Source organism: Myxine glutinosa, chromosome 11 (genome assembly GCF_964187855.1).
Source record: "Myxine glutinosa chromosome 11, kmMyxGlut1.1, whole genome shotgun sequence".
Taxonomy (NCBI): domain Eukaryota; kingdom Metazoa; phylum Chordata; class Myxini; order Myxiniformes; family Myxinidae; genus Myxine; species Myxine glutinosa.
The window spans coordinates 111,307,389-111,321,669 of NC_136271.1; the positions used below are offsets into that span (position 1 = coordinate 111,307,389).

A 14,281-nucleotide genomic window follows, 5' to 3' on the forward strand; every position below is an offset into this window, starting at 1 on the left:
TACTAGAACGGCAGTCGGTAGAGTGCATACTTGAACATACAGGTGGAACTGTTTACGTTTTGTATCCCACTGATGGGCTGGATCTGGATCCGGACCTGAACCAAAATCGAATTTGGCTTGTTTTTGTTATCCAACTAATTCTCGTATCCAGACCTGGATTTTGATCTTCAACAAAATCGAAATCATTTCGGCCTTGTCACACACCCAACCTGTACACAAAGCTTTGTCCGAATCGGTCCATAACTTTTTAAGATATCCTGTTTATAGATAGACAAACAGGCAGGGGTGAAAATTTAACCTCCGTGCAGCTTCGTTGGCAGAGGTTATGATGAATGAATGAATGATGTGACTATTCCCAATAAAAGTTCTATAATTTGGGGACCACTCCCATTTTTGTTTGCTTTAATAACTTGACTTTTCTCTGGCTCTGTGACTTGAATAATTAATCGATGCTTTCTTCTTTGGACACTCGATTGACACCTTTCCTCCATTTGACTTTGTTGTTTGATCTCAATACTTAGAGACCATTTAGACATCTATCTGCACACTACACCCTCATGGCTTTTAGTGAATTATTGAATGAATGATGAGCACGCTCTCCAGGGGACCATAACTCCAAACCCTTGATGAGGGCAGTGCCCATCCTCGCCCCTTTTGGAGCCTTTGTGTATATGCATAAGGTTTGATCAATATCAACAAGAGATCATTCCCCCTTCATCACCTAAATTATTATCGGAGTAATGGGCAGAGTACCTTGGCAGGAGTATTTTAAATGAAAACTCGGAGATAACCCAGTTCTGCCGGGCTGTTGTAAGGGAATTGGTTTCTAATAGGTCAGCATCACCTGATCGTCTGTTCACCTGCATGATCAGGTAGGTGGTTGGTGATCAGCAGCAAGATACGTACAACGTATAAAGACAAAGACTCGTCGCTTCGCTGACAGGAATACCAATCTTTGCTGCGAGTGGTGTATAATCAGAAATACTGTTTGATGGGGCAATATATCACTGTTATATGAATAAAAGGGAAATGATGAAAGAAAAAGTATTGAATCTAGCAAGCATTTTCTGAATCTAATCGATATGAGAAAATGTGATTGAATAAGACTCACTATTATTAAAAGTGAAGAAGAAGATGGAGGACAAGTTTTTGTTTTCATGTCAATTGAAACTGGCACATCTATCCTCGCCTTACTCAACGATATCGTACTGTTTGCAGATTGCCAAGCATGTTTTTGATAACGCTGCCAATTGTGTAGGGAGTACCGCTATTGCTTTATTAGTTGCATCCGCTATAGGACGATTGTGGACGGACGGACGCACGCAGGCATGCCGAGACCGAGCTCCTTTTCTTGTACAGATAATGCATTTTAGAATGCTATTTTAACGTGTTGTGAGAATCCCATTAACTTGTTTTGAATGTATATATTTTCTGTGCGTAAAGTATCTTGAAGATTGTTCATTGTCCTTTTTGTTTTGTCCATTTTAAATTATCCATTGTCACATTTCATTTGCAATTCCATTAATACCATTGTTTCTCCCTTGCATCTTCTGAATGTGTTAATTTTTTATTTCTTTCCGGTGTTGCATTCCTTCCTTATTTCCACAACTCATCATTATCAGAAGAACCTGGTAAGCATACTCAGAATTGTCGGTTTCTTCCTCATTGCTTGTTTTGTGTTTTTGTTTGTTTTTGTGAATATTAAATGTGAAATAATAGAATTTTTATTTTACACACTCACTGCAATGTCGTAAACATGGATATAATAATCAGAAGGGTCGTTTTATGGTTTGCAATACACAGGACATAAGAAGTCCTTGCACTTTGGCACAGTCTGGTTTCTACCTCTCAGTCTTCTTCCTACTTTTTCTTTGTACACGAAGCACGTTTATCCATAGGAGCTATGATTCCACCTCTGAGACGGCAGTCTTTGTGTTGGCCTGTTTTGTATTCCCATCTGCAAACATAGATAGCTCATGATGTTGCGATCCCAGGTTCAAATCTGATGTAGTGTGTTGATTTGTTAATGGGGGTGGGGAGGTTTGGAGGTAAAAAGTATTTGCCAAAGAGTGTCTAGTCTGAGTCTGGAAGGTCGGTGGTTCGAATCCCGGCTGAGTCATACCAAAGACGTTAAAATGGTACGTGCTGCTTTCTTGCTTGATGGTCAGCATTTAAAAAGGATAGAGCGTGGACAAACAACCATCGGTTGACATATACGGGGAGGTGGAAATTCCTCATTAGTTGCCCCGCTGATTGTGGAGAGAAAAGTGACGACGTCATAAATTATGGCATTGCTGGTACCCGCCCCGCCTCACAATTTTTTTTATTTTTTTTTGTATACAGAGTGTTGGGCTAGCATCGACTAGTGTTAGTGTCGACCCTGGTGTTGGGCTAGCGGCTAGGGTGCCGGCTTAGGATCCCAGGATCCTGGGTTCGAATCCCGGTCGATCGCTGAATTAACGCCAGGGTGGTTGACTCAGCCTGTCATCCTTCCGAGGTCGGCTAATTGAGTACCAGTTCACTGGTAATTCCCTGTTTGTCGCTAAAGGCGGCAAAAAGGGTTGGCGTCAGGAAGGGCATCCGGCCGTAAAACATTGCTTCAAAAAGGGGACCAAAAAACAACAACAACCACGGTTCCCGAAAAAGGCCAACACCCGCTTGCGGGGAAAAATGGCCTCTAAAGGTGGTTATTTTTGTTTTTTTATACAGAGTCGAGGCTCGTGAAAGAGCTAACATTTATCAAACAAACAAATCAAACAAACAAGCAAACAAAGTATATAAAAAGCGGAGCGGTCGACAAGATGGGGAGAGAAGGGGAGGAAGCACACAAACACAACATTTGAGAGCAGGGACATCGGGAGATGTTTTTGGAGGGAGAGGGCCTGGGGGGAGGCAGGATAGGTATAAAACGCAAGAACACCAAGGACTTCCAGGAAAGAAGTCAAAAGTCACCTCAAAAAAGTGGATTTGGGGTGAAATTAGCAGGGGTAGAAAAGATCAAGGTTTTGGATTGGGGAAGATAAGAGATGGTGGTGAACAGCCGTTTTAAAGACCTGGAGGGAGGAGTGGGATTGAAGAGAGTGAGGGAGTTTGTTCCAGAGGTGGGAGAAAAGAGGAATGAAGGAGTGAAGGTGAGCAGAGAGGTCTTGATTTTGGCAGTTTAACCATAAGAGGGTTGCAGGCAGATCTTGTGCGACCTGCAGGAATATTTGGGGGACAGAGCCCAGAGAGCTGGGGGAGCAAGGCCGGAGAGGAGTCGGTAGAAGACGGAAAGACCACCAACCTGCCTGCGGTGATTAAGTGAAAGACCCTCGGAGATAGCGTCATCGCGGGAGATGCCAATGATTCTGAACGCTTTGGTTTCAACAGCGTGAAGACGAGCTAGGTGTGAGGCAGGAGCACCAGCCCAGAGGGGAGAGCAGTACTCCATTGAGCTGCGGATGAAAGCCTTGTATGTGGTGAGGAGCTCAGGTGTGCCAAGGAAGGACTTCGCACGACGGAGGATGGATGCCCAGTCGGCGACTGGCTTTGGAGGCCAGCTTGGAAATGTGGTTTTCCCAGGAAAGATCATGGCAGATAGTGAGACCCAAAAGCTTGAGTGACAGAACTTCTTGGAGAGGATTATTCAGAAAGTAGATGGGAGGGTTGTCCAGTCGGTCTTTTTGGAGAGACATCGTAAGAGTGTGAGATTGTCAGGATTGAAAGACATGTTCCACTTGTTTGCCCAGTCTGTGATTTTGTCCAGGTCTGCAGAGAGTGAGGAGGCTGCAGACTGCCGATCTGAGGGATGAGGAATGGAGCGGCAAAGAGTTGAGTCATCAGCAAAGAGATAGAGAGGATTTTCAAGAGAGTCAGAGAAGAGAGATCATTGATGAAGACCAGAAAAAGCACAGGGCTCAGAACACTGCCTTGGGGAACTCCAGCCTGAACAGGAAGAGGAGATGAGAGAAACCCTTTCAGGGCCACACGTTGACTACGACTAGAGAGGAAGTCCGCCAGCCATGCGTGGAGATTTTCATGGATACCAAAGGAGGAGAGTTTGGTGAGCAGAGCGGGGTGCCAGACTGTATCGAAGGCACGTGATATGTCGAGGGAGACAGCTCTAATTTCCTGTTTGGCATTGAGGACCTCCATCCATTGTTGAGACAGGAGAAGCAGCATGTCCAGAGTAGAGTGACCTGGTCTGAAACCAAATTGATGATCAGAGATCAAGCCATTGGAGAAGAGGAAAGATTTCATATCCGAAGCAATGATGGATTCCATGACTTTGCTGATAATTGGGAGAAGGCTGATTGGTCTGTAGTTGCTAGGATCTGTTTTTGCACCTTTTTTGTGCAAAGCGGTGATGTTGGCTGATTTCCAAGCAGATGGCAGTTGACCTTGAGCAAAAGAGAGGGTGAAGAGAACAGAGAGAGGGAGTGAAAGAGCGGAAGAACAGGATTTTAGGACCCGTGGGCTGATGCCGTCAGGTCCAGTTGCAGAATCAGAGTCGAGGGTTGACAGAAACTTTTCCACCTTGTCAGGAGGAAAGGACACGGAGTCCAGGAGCAGCTGGGTACGACTGGGTATGGTGGGTACAGAGAGGGATGGGTTTGGGACACAAGATTTAGAGGCAAACACAGAGTTGAGGCATTCAGCTTTTTCAGAATGGGAAGTGATGTGAACTATACAATGGGAAGTGATGCCATGTCTCCGAAGCTGAGTGGTTGTTTGTCTGAAGTTAAGTGTAGTGTTGTGAGACGTGTTTGTCTTCATGTATACATTCTAATTACCTCGCACACGCGAAGCGAAAATCAGGGTGAAGCAATTGGTTCATGTTCATCCGTCTGTCCATTTTTCCTATCAGTTTATGATCGAGGAATAGTTTATTTAAATCGAATGTTATATTTTGAACACAAGTCAGAACATGAATAAGAAGACGCGTTTCTCGTTTTACCGTACTCTGGCTCACAATTTGTCCCGATAACACATACACAGGGAGGAGTAAGATAATATTTTCACTCTGCCTGCCTGGCGGTCAAACAGAATTGAAAATCATTCCAAACAGTAAATTTACTGTTTTTAAGGATGTCATAAAGGACACAAACAACAGGCACAAATAACTAATGTAATGTTTTATATGGGGGGGGTTGGGGGCGGTAATGTACTAGACCCTGTGGTGGATGGTGGTAAAACCAGGAATTAATTAATTTATCTGACTTTTACAATCTTTATGTTATCTATATATGTAATTGTATACTTGAACACTGTTGAACACAAATTGCCCATATATATATATATATACAGACTTGGCATTTAATATGGAATATTTTTTTTGTGGGGGTGAACTTACTTTTCAAGTTGACTTGGAACCAAAAGTTCATTGGAATTATGTTGAAATTATTCTAAATTTTGTTAATGTGACCTTTAAAAGGAACAAAAACCACATTTGACATTTCGAAGAAAATAAATTGATCCTTGAAAGTGACGTCAACTGATATTGAACTCGATTCACGGACAGTACTGTGTTAAACTTCTGTACGTTTTCCAGAAGTATTTCTTTATTTTCCACATTAGCCAATTTTCTTTTTTTAACAAAAACAAAAGTTAAATTACAACTGGGATTACGGACAGTAAAATTACAGTTCAGTACTTCGTGTAACCCCCACGAGCATTCAGGAGAGCACGTACACGTTGAGGCATCCTGTTCACGAGATTTGCCAAGGTTTGGACAGGAATCGCTTGCCATGCAGTGACAATAGCCTGCTGCAATTCACGCACAGAGGTAGGCTGCTGGTCCAAGTTGTCGATTTGACGCATTAATTCTGCCCACAAGTTCTCTATCGGATTCATATCCGTGGACATGGCAGGCCACTCCATATGCTCTACACCACGGTCATCAAGAAAGTGTTGGATCATGCGAGCACGATGAGGCCATGCATTGTCATCTTGGAAGACAAAGTTTCCTCGAAAGGCTACACGAGCAAATGGAAGCAATGTTTCTTCCAGAATGGCCCTGTACTTTAACTGGTTCAGGTTTCAATTCAGAACAACCAGGTCAGTTTTGCCCCGTGCATGAAAAGCAGCCCAAACGGTCACCCCACCACCTCCAGCCTGGACTCTTGGCACTATACAATCTTCGTTGTAGGCTTCATGCACTTGTCTGCGCACTCGGACATGGCCATCTTGACGATAGACCAGAAATCAAGACTCGTCACTGAAGATCACGTGATTCCAGTGTCCTGGCTGCCATTGACGGTGCTCTCTGGCCCACTGCAACCGGCGCTGGCGGTGTTGTCTTGTCAGGCATGGCTTTCTCAGGGGACGCCTGACACGATAGCCTGCTTGAACCAGTCGTTGGTTGACGAGCCTTCTGGATACAGGCACATTTGTCAGTTGCTGCCACTCAGCCCTAAGCCGATTAGCTGACTTGGTACGGCCATTGCGGACTAACCGGTTTAGCTGGCGATCATCCCTCCTTGTGGTTCTGCGGGGACGTCCTGGCCTCGATATTGGAGGAGGGACACCCCTCTGAGCATTTCGTTTCGGGATCTTTGACACCTGACCTTGAGTGATGCCATACTGCCGAGCAATAGCACACTGTTTCATGCCGGAATTTCGTAAAGCCACCACTCCATGACAAACAGCATTGTCGAGTTGACGGACCATCTCCAGAGGAAGCGGCAATAACTTTTGTGGACGTGCAGCAGTTGTTTTCCACTAATACAGAACGCAACAACCCTTATATACCCGATTGTGAAGCCAATCGTCAAATGTACCTGTCCGTACATTTTGTCATGCCACCTGTGATATAATCCTGTTATTGACTTCTTGCTGCGACAGACGATCAGTGACATGGTTCTTTTAACAAAGAAATCACCGAAGCGTAAAAGAAACTCACCAGATTGATATTCTGAGTTCAGAAAAGGAAACCCAAGTCAAGAAAAAAAATATATTCCATATTAAATGCCAAGTCTGGTGTTGGGCTAGCGGCTAGGGTGCCAGCTTAGGATCCCAGGATCCTGGGTTCGAATCCCGGTCGTCGCTGAATTAACGCCAGGGGGGTTGACTCAGCCTGTCATCCTTCCGAGGTCGGCTAATTGAGTATCAGTTCACTGGTAATTCCCTGCTTGTCGTAAAAGGCGACAAAAAGGGTTGGCGGCAGGAAGGGCATCCGGCCGTAAAACATTGCTTCAAAAAGGGGACCAAAAAACAACAACAACCACGGTCCCCGAAAAAGGCCAACCCCCACTTTGCGGGGAAAAATGGCCTCAATGTTTTTTATTTATTTATTAAATGCCAAGTCTGTGTGTGTGTGTGTGTGTGTATATATATATATATATATATATATATATATATATATATATATATATACTAGCTTGGTGAGGCGAGCGCGTCGTTACTGAGGACCGGGCTTATTTTGGCTGAGTATAATGACTGTACCTGAGTTGTTGTGTTGTCATGATTTACACCAATCATAATACAAACAATTACTTTGCACAAATGTATTTGTTGTGTTTGTGATATTACATTTTTATAGGCTATTTAGGTTGAAGATTTAGGTTGAATGTTTTTTTTTCAAGAAAGAACCCCTCAGCACATACATGGGGGAGGGGTAGGTACAGACTGGAAGTTTGGGACGATTACACCTCACCACCACGTAATTCAAAACACCTCACCACCAAGTAATTCAAAACACCTCACCACCAAGTAATTTAAAACACCTCACAGCCATAAAACACGTAATAAAAACACCTCACCACCACGAAATTAAAAACACCTCACCACCACGAAATTAAAAACACCTCCCCACCACAAAATTAAAAACACCTCACCACCACGAAATTAAAAACACCTCACCACCACAAAATTAAAAACACCTCACAGCCATAAAACACGTAATAAAAACACCTCACAGCCACGAAATTAAAAACACCTCACCACCACGTCATTTAAAAACACCTCACCACCACGTCATTTAAAAACACCTCACCACCACGTCATTTAAAAACACCTCACCACCACGTCATTTAAAAACACCTCAACACCAAGTAATTCAAAACACCTCACCACCACGTAATTCAAAACACCTCATCACCAACTAATTCAAAACATCTCACCACCACGTAATTAAAAACACCTCACCACCACGTAATTATAAATACCACACCACCACGTAATTCAAAACACCTCAGCACCATGTGATTTTAAAACACCTCACCACCACGTCATTTAAAAACACCTCACCACCACATAATTCAAAATACCTCACCACCACGTGATTCAAAACCACCACAACGTCATCAAAAACACTTCACAACCACGGAAACAAAAGTTTGAGGGAGTCGTTAAGTGACAACACAGACACTGCCCAGATGTGTAGATATATAGATAAATGACTGTACCCGAGTTGCCATTTTGTCATGGTTTAAACCAATCATAATTCAAACAAGTACAGATACATTCAAAGTACACCGCCCCATGCCAAATAATTAAATATGCTGCAGCGCGGCATTGCCGGGGCGCCTCCGCCGCCCGGCAATACCGCAGTGCAGCTCATTGAGGCTGCATTGGGAGGGAGAGGTGTACACTAATTGATTGATTAATTGTATAATTAAAATCAATAAAAGATTATCATAAAATATTTTCATAATCAATTGGCTAATCGCATAACTAAACCACTAGTGCTTCATCCGAAGATGTATCTTTTAGAAATTTAATTAAATAAGTCATTTATAAAAAATTAAATAATTAATTGATTACTCAATAAATAATTAATCGATTAATCAATAAATAATTAATAGATGAAATGATTAATCAATAAATCAAAATATCCTTGATAGCCACATCACTTGGTCACTCATGTCCAAATATTAGCTTCCCAGCTCAAAAGGTGCCTGAGATATTGGGCAAATGAGAAAGAAAATAAATAAATGATTAATAATGAAAATAAATAAATAATAATAATAAAAAAATTAAATTATTAATCAATTTGGTCAGAGAACACATAAACTACCACTATTTCATCAGAATCTATAACTTAAAAAAAAAAAAAATTTTTTTGTCATTAATCGAATAATTAAATAATTAATCGATTAATTGATTAATTAATAAATCAAAAATATCCTTTGCAGCCAAATCACCTGGTCATTGGCATGTCCAAATATCAGCTTCCTAACTCAAAAGGTGCCTGAGTTAATGGTCAGAAGAGAAAGGAAATTTGATTAATTAAATAAGTACTTAATTAATCGCTAATAATTAAATAACTCCTCAATTTATTGATTAATCAAAAAAAAAAAATACCGTTTTTGACAAAGGACTTGCTCACTATTGTGCCGAAATTGCAGCTTCCTAGCTCAAAGGATGGCTGAGATATCGCCCGGACAACCAAACAAACAAGAAAGCAAGAAAACAAGAAACCAAGAAAACAAACAAACAACCAGAGTGAAAACCGAGTACTCTCTTTCAGCGTGCGTCACTGCCGAGCCCCCTTCGGTGCCCGGCAATGACGATTTGCAATGCCTGGAGATGGCATAGGAAAGGAGCGGTGTACAACAATTATTTTGCACAAATGTATTTGTAATATACGTGATATCACCTTTTATAAACAATTGAAGTTGAAAACTTATATATATATATATATATCTACATATATAAATATAAATAAACTGAAGGAAAGAGACCCTCCAATGATCACTGTGGAATTTTCACAGATGGAAGTAGGACATGAAAATGCACTCCTTGGATAATCTGTTTGATTCATTCATTCATTCCTTCATTTTGTTTGCAACCTGCGGCTTCTGGTTGCATCATTGCTGGGAATGTCTCTGTGCCTGTAGGTCAAAGTGCCCCCTGTAGGTCAAAGCAGAAATTTTGGAATTTGTATAGGGACGCCTTGTTTAATGTCCACCAATAAATGCCAGCAGATGGGACATCTGGTTTAACGTCCATCCGAGGGACGGCACACACATTGATGAAACATGGGGATGACAGATTTTAGCTTTGTCGGGATTCAAACCCAGACAAGACAGCTTAGAGGCGAGTGTGTGTACCTCTTGGCCATGCTGCCAACCAATTTAATTCCTTAATGCTCCAAGTAGTAGTTTTTTTTTCTTCTGAAAAACAAAGTCCTGCTTTGTGTAACATATTTTGGTTTGCTTTGCCTTTTTTTGTTATTTTGATCATGGATCATCCAAACAACCTTAATGTACCGGTAGTGTCGTATGTGCGTGTGTGCAAGCCGAACTTTGTTTCTCACCCACGATTGGTACACACCTACACATCTGTCACGTACCCATCTACACCCAAACCTACACACACCCAAACCTACAACCACATGCGTGAGTGACATCGCTGGGCTTTTTAAGTGTGCGCACCTCATATGCTGCTGATCAAAACCATACAGCAGTATTGTTTGTCTGTTGATTGAACTTCTCCTTTAGGGACCCACATTGACGATGTTCCAGTGGAAGACCATTCTGGAGCAAGGCGACTTCAAAACCTGTGGAGGTGAAAGGAATAATGAGTGTTTTTGGTGCAATCGTTGGGTATTCTGCTTTGGCGTCGTAAACCACAGATTGAGAGCAAGATCTACTTTGATGACCATGAAATTTACCTTTGTGATTGGTTTTTTTTTTCTGATTGCATGTGGTTGTGAATTTTCTTACGTTTCAGGGAGCAACGAGAAGAGGAGCTTGGCGAATATTACATGAAGAAATATGCAAACAGTTCTTCTGGCGAACAGTATGTGAACCCTTTTTCTGTCCACCTCTTATGATAACCACGTGCTGTTCTCCGTTCAAATCCCGGTTTGAACTCTTCCTCTTCAGGCTTATTTCATTTATTCAGGGAGATTACACTCTGTGGTCAATCCATTCGTTATTTTGATCACATGGAAGGAATGTAAAATATTTCCTGCAGCATTTTGTTCTACTTCCTATTCTATGTTCTAACTTATTTTTTGTATCGTTTCTGCTTTTACTTCTACCTTTGTTTATGTATGCCTTGGTTGCATTGGCTCATGGTATTCCAAGTGGTCATTGTTATCCCCATGTTTTCTGAAAAAACGGGAGGGATATTTAAGTCTGTCTGAGTCTGTCATGCCTTCTTTTCTAAACAGTTGGGCAGAAATTTACCAACTTGGTAGTCATGATCACGACATGGCACGAGGGTGCAAGAGCAGTGTCATTTTTCGACCTGTCCCCTGCGGTGGGGTCAGAAGTACAAATACCGAAAAATGCAATTACGGGCACATTTTAAAATGAACCTTTGTACTTGAAATATGTTATGTTTTTCTTGGATTTGACCCCAGGTTCATGCCCTTTGGTGTGGGGATTTAGGGTCGCAGGGGTCAAAACAGGTATAAAAAAAATCTTTAAACTCAGAATTTGACATTTGGTTGTTTCTGGTGGAATTTTTTTTACATTTTTCAACTTTGCTTTAGGTGGGAAGCGTGGGGATTTGCGACGGTGTGCCATTGACCTCACTAGTTCTGCTCGCTGCCAAAAGAAAATGGGAGAAGGAGGGTTGGGTGGGGAAAGAGGGAAGAGTAGGGGTTGTGGGGGGGGGGGGGGGGGTGTGGAGAAGAGCAAAGTTAGGAGGAAAAAGAGGAGGAGGAGGAGAAGACGAGAGGAAAGGTAGAAGGTAGAAGTGCGTGTGCTGGTTTAAAAAAAATTGTATTTCCTTGTTCAGCTCTGTGTTATGAAAAGTGTACGAGATGAAGGATGTGTTTGTGTCTTGACTCGTCCGCCATGACACTACAATCTGCGTCACATAACGGAGCAATCAGAGCAGCGCGTTGCATTAAAATGCTTCCATTAATAACCCAATTGAATGTTCCTGACATTGAGCCATTGGTATGACAAAATCTTAATTTTCCTTGTTTTGTGCTGCAGTTATGGTCATGGTTATGACGAGCTCTCCGATGACATCACTCAGCAACAGCTGTTGCCGGGTGTCAAGTGGGTTTCAGTTTTTTTTTTCCTGTGTGTTTTTATTCACGTTGTTATTTCAGAAATGTAGGGGTTGAATACTGAAACAAATTGCTTTACGTACCTGTCGGGCTGGAGGAAGCACTACGGTAGAACACGCACGCACACACCTTTCACACTCTTTAATGAACCACAGCAAGCAGTGAGCATCTCCCTGTGAGCTTATTGTCCCCCGTCGCACCACGGAGCGAACGGGGGACTATGGTTTTCCCCTCCGTCCGTGTGTGCATCCGTCCGTCCGTGCGTGCGTGTGTGCGTAAGCGAAGGACCGAATTCTAATTTGGTGTGTGGGTGCAACTTAACGTCAAAATTCAAGATGGCCGCCGCCATGTATGTCTGAACCTTGTGAGCGAAATATCTTGAAAAATAAACAAACTACTAACTTCTAATCTGGTGTGTGGGTGTATCAACGCATAAGGAAGAACGCTATTGAAAATTGGCTCGCCACGTCAAAATCCAAGATGGCCGCCGCCATGTATTTCTGAACCTTGTGAGCGGAATATCTTGAAAAATAAGCGAAGTACCAACTTCTAATCTGGTGTGTGGGTGTATCTAGGCATAAGGAAGAACGCTATTGAAAATTGGATCGCCACGTCAAAATCCAAGATGGCCGCCACCAAAAAATGTCTGAACCTTGTGAGCGAAATATGTTGAAAAATAAACGAACTACTAACTTCTAATCTGGTGTGTGGGTGTATCGAGGCATAAGGAAGAACGCTATTGAAAATTGGGTCGCCACGTCAAAATCCAAGATGGCCGCCTTGCGTCTTCCACTTTGTCAACTCGCATCACCACCGACAGGGGACCTAGGCGTAACGCTTGTTGGTACCTTTAATAAGCTTTTGGTTGAGAGCTGGCAGACATTGCCACTTTGAGTAGCACTCGTATTGCAGGTATTTAGATATAAAACTACATTTGCTTCTTGAAAGTTTGCATTAAGGGCTTGATTATTTTTATTTATTTATTATCTCCTCTCATCCCTGTCTGCCCCCCATCCCACCCCCGATCCCCTTTACACCACATCAGGGATCCAAATTTGTGGACTGTGAAATGCAAGGTATGTTGTATTTTCATGCTTGGTAATGACGTTTTGTCAACGCATCTCTGCTCTCTTCAATTGCTTTCTCGTCATTTATGTTTATGCAAATATTTAAGTGTCTCAATTTGAAATTTTTGGTTGGTGACCTTCGTCTAATATACCATTAGTGTATTTTTTTTTAAATCCTGTATACGGTGGTTGTTGGGTTATGATCCCCTTGGATGTATGTTTTATTGGATCCCCTTAGACATGCATTTTGAGTAAGATGTGTATTTTCAGCTGGGTGAGGAGAGAGCCACAGCAATTTATCTGATGAGGAAGTTCATTGCTTACCAGTTCTCCGATACTGTGAGTACTCTGCACACGAACCTCTGAGATAAACTACGGTTGTGGCTAGGTTGCTGGAAATTAGGCTAGTTGTAGTGAAGCTGCAAAAGTGGGACCTTGAAAACAATACTGTAATACGACTTTGTAATCCATAATCGACCGGACTCGGTGGTGTAATGGAATGGTTAGAGCTTACGCTCTATGTCTGAGAGGTCGGCAGTTTAAACCCTGGCCGAGAGACTAAAAATGTTGTGATGGATGCTTCCTTGCATTGGAAAAGGACAGGGCATCGGCCTAAACAGCCATATATTGGCAACCATTGTCAAGTCTTGATGGGCCTGAAGGTCTCCTCCTGCATTGAATTGCCTTGGAAGGGAACTCCTATTTTTGGGCTTCATCCTCTTCCTAAGTTGCAAAAATTCATCGAATGTGCCATCAGTGTTGCTCTTAAATGGGATATCTTTCTTTTGCAAGCTCGCACCATCAAATCTTTTTTAATGGAACGTACAGTTTGGATGCCTGGTCAGGCCTTTTGGCTACATGCACGTACACACACACACACACACACACACACACACACACACACACACACACACACACACACACACACACACACACAATATTATATATATATATATATATATATATATATATATATATGTATGTATGTATGTATGTATGTATGTATGTATGTATGTACGTGTGTATATATAATTGTTTTATTTATTTATTGTTTGTTGGAATCTGTCTTCTGCCTTTATTGCGCTGGGTAATGTTTTTTTGTTGCCATCTGCAGCCCCTAAAGATCAAGTCTGTGGTGTCTCCAGAACACGTTAAAGGCTACATCTACGTGGAATCCTTCAAACAGACCTTTGTGAAACAGGCGAGTAATCAAATTGATGGAGACAACAAACACAACAACATGCATTTTAAGGCCATTTTCCCT

At 42.2% G+C, this 14,281-nt stretch overlaps 1 protein-coding gene across 4 annotated transcripts in view; it reads left to right on the forward strand.

The window, feature by feature from the left end:
- Window positions 1–14,281, forward strand: part of SUPT5H (SPT5 homolog, DSIF elongation factor subunit) — an 87,943-nt gene that overhangs the window by 11,758 nt on the left and 61,904 nt on the right. For 2 of the 4 annotated variants that reach the window (XR_013625023.1, XM_068103743.2), the window contains exons 5-11: window positions 1,623–1,631; window positions 10,422–10,488; window positions 10,654–10,722; window positions 11,874–11,939; window positions 12,996–13,026; window positions 13,288–13,356; window positions 14,132–14,218. Coding sequence is in view for 2 of the 4 variants with exons in the window: in XM_068103743.2 (XP_067959844.1) it covers window positions 1,623–1,631; window positions 10,422–10,488; window positions 10,654–10,722; window positions 11,874–11,939; window positions 12,996–13,026; window positions 13,288–13,356; window positions 14,132–14,218 (398 nt within the window). In the remaining 2 variants the exon portion in view is untranslated. The remainder of the gene's footprint in view (window positions 1–1,622; window positions 1,632–10,421; window positions 10,489–10,653; window positions 10,723–11,873; window positions 11,940–12,995; window positions 13,027–13,287; window positions 13,357–14,131; window positions 14,219–14,281) is intronic. The other 2 variants (XR_013625024.1, XM_068103744.2) reach the window with 1 other exon arrangement.